The following is a 5,672-nucleotide window of genomic DNA, read 5'->3' as shown; positions in this document are numbered from 1 at the left end:
TGAGCATTTTGGGTCAATAGGTTATTGCTTTTAGTTACTGGAAGGCCAAAAGCCCATCCAATTTTTTTTGGACATTTGACTTTGCGAGAGAATGTTCTTCAGAAAACTGGAAACTACCACCGCCAAGAAATGCAAAAACTGAGCAGGCATGAAATTTCTAAAGGCATGAAATTTGTGAGGCCGTCGTTCATCTCTCTGACACAGGTAGTCACCAAAGCATGGACATGGGTTCCCTTTCCAGTAACGAGCAAGAGACCATCTTAACTTTTTAGCCAAAAAAAAAAAGAGACCATCTTAACTCAGCCTCTCTCAACGAAGACATTGATTGTTAACAATATCTGTTTGATCCTAATAATGTTAATGTCAGTAAACAAGCCATAAGCATAACGCATCCGCTAAAATTTGCAAGGAAAGAAGGGAGGTGGGCGCAGAATCGCTGATGGAAACTAGAGATTGCGGACCCGGTCCAAGAACAGACGATAAAACGAGAAGAGAGTTTAGGTGATGCTACCCCGTCCTTGTTGTTCCTTTCTCTGGTCCAAGCTTGGAAACGACCTTGTTCATTAGATTTGCTTCGGGGCCTATGCATTTGATTGGGCTTGGATAAAGAAAGAGCAAGACCAAAAAAATAAAGAAAAAGATAGGAGAGAAATCTCCAAGTATTTTAGTGCTGAACTAGGAAAAATTATTTTGCAATTGCGGTGGACGCAAGAATTATAATTCTACAAATTTGACGGGTTCTTTTAGATTCGACAAATGTACATGTGTCGCACTTACCTAATGCTTTCTTCCCAACCAAGTCTACCAAAATCGGAAAGGGGCAATGCATTCATTTGAAACTTTGTGTGGATGGCAGTGAAGGAAAATGAGAGAAAATTAATGATAAAAATATTTCCTATGTCACGGTCATACCTGATCCATGGGGCTAACTCTAGTATGATCTACGATAAATTACAGGTGAGGTGGTTGTGCTTTTAAGTGATTTTGGCCAATCTCTTTGACACTGAAAACCTCGAAAAGTTTATTCAAGAAATCGGTTGAACTTGTCGACCCGAAGACATTTTTGGTTGCATCAGCTACATATGAATAATAAACCAGTGCATTTCATTCTTTAAATGATAAGGGACTACATGAAGTACAATTGCCTTGAGCTCGCACACACCCGGATCGCCTAAAACAAATTAAGGTCCATAAATCTACCCACTTCTTCAAACCCGAATCTTTGTTATCTGTTAGATGCTTCAAGAGTATTGTGCCCAATCAACCTAGTCGTATACCCTGTGTTACTCAGCCTCGCAGATTCAATGATAAAGAGATATGGAGCATATCACTCCTGGATCACCTAATGAACCGAATGCAATACCAGTCTTAACATTTCAATTTCCGGTTTAGACTTTGCAAAAGTGACTGCTACCTCTTCAAACGTATACGGTGAAAACAACATGAAAAACAATACATTTTAGAATTTAGTATTAAACCATGACAGAAAAGAACTGCCATTTTTTTTATCCTGGAAGCCCATTTGCTAGTTCATGTTGTCGAATCAATCACACAACTTGGATTGATAACCGAATTCCAAAAAACTTCACTTTGTGTTTCAATGTAAAAGAGCTATCCGATCAAATTATCTACTTTAATTTTTTTCAAACACAAGAATCGAAGATTACGGAAGGGACTAGAAGAATGCTAGCTCAAAACCATACAAACTCAATCTCAGAGCTGTATTATACAATTGAGACTAATAAAGAACTAAAGAGTTCATCCCAAAGCCTTTGATCTGAACTCAAAACACTTGCATGATAGACCGCTCAGAAGAGATCTGACCACAACATTTTCGCAAACTTAATCATAAAAGATATGGTTGCTCATTAAAACAGGCTCTTCTTGGGACTGGAGAAATTCGAACCACCAACTGGAATTTCTTGACATGGACAAGGATCCGGGGGGCTATTACTCTACAAAGAATGCAAACCGTCTAGACCATATGAACAAAAGCTTTAAGTCAACATGAAGATACAAAGCAACCATCTTCCGCTATTAGCAATGCAAAACTGTTTAAAGGCAACTTCCATTGTCAAGTAAAAGGTTCACAAGGATATGAAAAGTAACATTTAAGCTAAGGAAAATACAAAGCTCAACCTCAGTGGATGATTAAACCCCTCATCCTCAATATACCCATCACTGTCTGGACCTTGACTCTGCCCTCCTAGCCTCATCACGAGTTGAAGGGAACAGCTCCACATACCTTGACCCAATGGTCATTTTATCCTTGCTCATAGCTCTCCTGGCCTCGTCTGCAGAGGTAAACTCCACAAATGCCTCTCCAGTTGCTTTGCCATCCGGCCTGCATGCTATGTGTATCCTGTCTTTTACCACCTCATACTCTTTGAAGAATTCAATTATTTCAGGTTTTTTCACAGAGAAGGGAAGTCCGCGCATCTTCAATATTTCAGTGAATTCCATTTGGTCCTTATCATCAAACCTTTTCGATCCAGATGGAGCTGGCGCAGGATTTTCCACGTAGTCGGTATCATAAATTCCTTCATAGTTAACTTCTGCAGCGACAGCATTGTAGTAATCTTGCCTCTTGCACCTAAAAACTTCCACGTAGCGACGTCCCATATTTTGTCGATCTCTCTGGAGGGCAAACTCAACATGCATGTTTCCTGCAAAGACAACGAGAGCCTCCCCCGAGAAGCGTCCATTCTTATTGACCAGCAGCACGTCCACTATGTCAAGTCCAGCAAAGAACTTGTAGATGTCAATGTCTGTGCAGTTGAAGGGTAGTCCCCTCAGACGAACAACTGGAAAGGAAGGGGGCTGAAAGCCACCACCATATCCAAAAGGTTGATATCCAGCTGGACCGCTGCTCACTGCGAAGTAGGGATTCGATTCCATCATTCTTTGTCTCTTTGAGCCGACCTCGTACCCATCTGACACCCCCCCGCCTCCCAACGCCCTTCAATATTTCATACCAACAAAGAATCCCCCACTAAACCCGTTAATATAACCAAACCCAACCCACACCCACATTGCCTATTTCCTATTTTCTTATATTATCCTTTCGGAAATATTTAAACTGACAACTTAAAAAACACATAGCAACCGAATATAGAGTGAAACAGTAAAGTAATAAAGCAAATAATTAACCTTGCCTACTAATGCTCAGGAGCAAACCTCAGCTCTTTAGGAAAAGGCGCAAGAGAAGTAGACTGGATGACATTTGAGAACACTTAAAGGCTACTTTTGCAGCGCAAGAAGATATTTGGCACACACAACATTCAAAAGACAAACGACTATTGGTTAGGGTGTAAGACCATACAGGCACTTGCAAGCTGACCGGACATCCAATCTGAGACATAATGAGAGATGAATGACACAAACCAGGCAACTACTCCCATTAAATATGTTTAGCAGATTCAAGTCTTTGCGTCTGATTACAGACATAGATATGTGATTTCAATCAAGCACAAAGCATCAACAATCATTAATCATGAGGATCAAGTTAAGGGTGTGTTTGTCACCCTGAAAACTTCGTGATAAAGAAAAACGTTACCCATGGAAATCATTTTCAAGAAAACGGTTATTTTTCATTTGTTTGGTAGTTCAGGAAAAACGATTTCCTACTTGCCAAAAAAGGGAAGTCGTTTCCCTCTAATCTAAACTTGTTGTTTTAAGTCCATGGACAATGTTTTCCATAGATCAATAAAGTTTCCATCATCCAAACATCGGAATATCGGAAAACAATTTCCCGGAAGCAGTTTTCCTTCAAACAAACAGACCCTAAGTCACAGAAAATTCTCAAAAACACATTAGCAAAAGTATCCTAACCCGGTGAGGCAGAGAGAGAAAATTCAACCGCAACAAGAAAAGTCACTGGCATATTATCTCGTGCCCGGCTTCTCTTACGGTACAATCTTCCCAAAACCATTTCTAGCGCACACACCAATAACACACTAGTGTCGAACCATCCCTTCGCCTCTCTCGGATCATAATTAGCACGGATCAGTCAAAATCCTTTTTGTTCACGGCTTATGATGTCAATTTTCGCTTCGAACCCTCACAAACGGGAACTCATCAGACCTCAAATCTATGGAAACAGAAAGAAATATCTTCACACTTCAAGACCAAATAAACTCTATGCAGCAAGCGATTGATTCAGCCAAGATCAGCAGCTCATTTCGACATACTACGGCGACCCAATACCAAGAAAAGAGAGAAATCCCAAATTTTAAGCACGCATCTTCCGATAAATCATTAGAAACGATGAAAATCAGGGTTCGATCCGTTCAAAGATAACAGAGAGAACACAGGCAACAAGCAAAAAGCACGCCGATCTCTGCAAGAACTAGACTAGAGTTGGCGACATACCCTCTCGATCCGTACATGTCTGCGATGCTTTGAATCGACGAAAGCTGGTGGGATTCGATCTCGGAGAACGATCGCCGGCTGCTCCTCCCGGTCGAGCCTTTGGTTGCGAATGGTGCGGAGAGACGAACCCTAATTGGTGCGAGAGTTTTCGACGCTGGTGACCAAGACAAAATAACCTCGAGTTCGGAACGATTGAGGAAAAACAATGGGATAATTACGTTGAAAATCCTAAAATTTGTCACGAAAGTGCAATTGAGTTCTAAAATTTTTATAATATGCAATTAAATCCTAAAACTTATTACGAAAATACAATTGAGTCCTAAAACTTTCAAAAAAAGTAAACAAGTTCTAAAACTTATCGAATTGATTCAATTAAATCCTTCAATTAATTGTACTTTTTGAAAGTTTTAGCACTTAATTACACTTTCGTGATAAGTTTTAGGACTTGATTGTACTTTTTGAAAGTTTTAGGACTTTATTGCATTTTCTTGACAAGTTTTAGGAATTGATAGTATTTTTTTAAAAATTTTAGGACTTAATTGCACTTTAATGACGAGTTTTATAATTTCTAGGGCACCTATCCCAAAAACAATTGAGGTGGTGGGCGAAAAAAAGAATTGGTTAATATACATATTTAGGACCAGTGTGTGGAAATAGAGAAAGGTTTTGAATGTTAATTAATTTGAGAAATTTGAGGTTTTGGTTTGACCAGTTTAAGAGGTTTAAATTTAATAATTTAAGGTTTGAAATTTTCGCGGTCATGTCCCGAACTCAATAGAATTTGAGTATAAAAATAACACGTGGTGGCTAGAAATCATCAGAATTGTAGATGCCTACTTTTCCAAGACAGAGAACTCGGACCCTAACTCGGGGTTTCTCTAGAATTTTGAAGACGTCAATTTATCGATAGAAAATCTTCAATCCTCAATTGAACAACAATCGATATTATTTTTCACATCTACACTTATTATATTAATATAAAAAAATTAAAATTAATTTTTAAAAAATAATAATTTTAAAAAAAATATGTTAGTAAAATGGAATAATCAATGTAGTAGATTTTTTCTAAAAGCTATTCATGTTTGGAGCGGCTTGGCTTTGGAGCTGGCTATGAATGTTGTCTTGTCGCTAAGGATTTTAGGCCCACTTCGTTGTGTTAGATTAGAACAAAGAGTATTTAGGGCCAGCAAGCGAAGTTGTGAAAAATCAAACCAGGCATATTTACAACACGAGTAAGTGATCTGATTTTAAAACGATTCGACGGTCTATCATATAACGAAAGTCGCTCAATGTCAAGATCT

At 38.9% G+C, this 5,672-nt stretch overlaps 1 protein-coding gene across 1 annotated transcript; it reads right to left on the bottom strand.

The window, feature by feature from the left end:
- Positions 1 to 2,014: 2,014 nt before the first annotated feature.
- On the bottom strand, positions 2,015 to 4,508 carry LOC115683615 (uncharacterized). The gene is made up of 2 exons (XM_030608168.2): positions 4,372 to 4,508; positions 2,015 to 2,873 (listed from the first exon to the last, which is right to left on the bottom strand). Exon 2 carries the CDS (start codon positions 2,659 to 2,661, stop codon positions 2,179 to 2,181), a length of 483 nt encoding a protein of 160 aa, XP_030464028.1. The 5' UTR covers positions 2,662 to 2,873; positions 4,372 to 4,508; the 3' UTR covers positions 2,015 to 2,178.
- Between the last annotated feature and the right edge of the window lie 1,164 nt (positions 4,509 to 5,672).

This window comes from Syzygium oleosum, unplaced genomic scaffold (genome assembly GCF_021117445.2).
Source record: "Syzygium oleosum isolate NSW1041296 unplaced genomic scaffold, Sole_v2.1 Sole_v2.20, whole genome shotgun sequence".
NCBI classification, from domain to species: domain Eukaryota; kingdom Viridiplantae; phylum Streptophyta; class Magnoliopsida; order Myrtales; family Myrtaceae; genus Syzygium; species Syzygium oleosum.
This window is presented reverse-complemented; position numbering and strand designations above follow the sequence as displayed.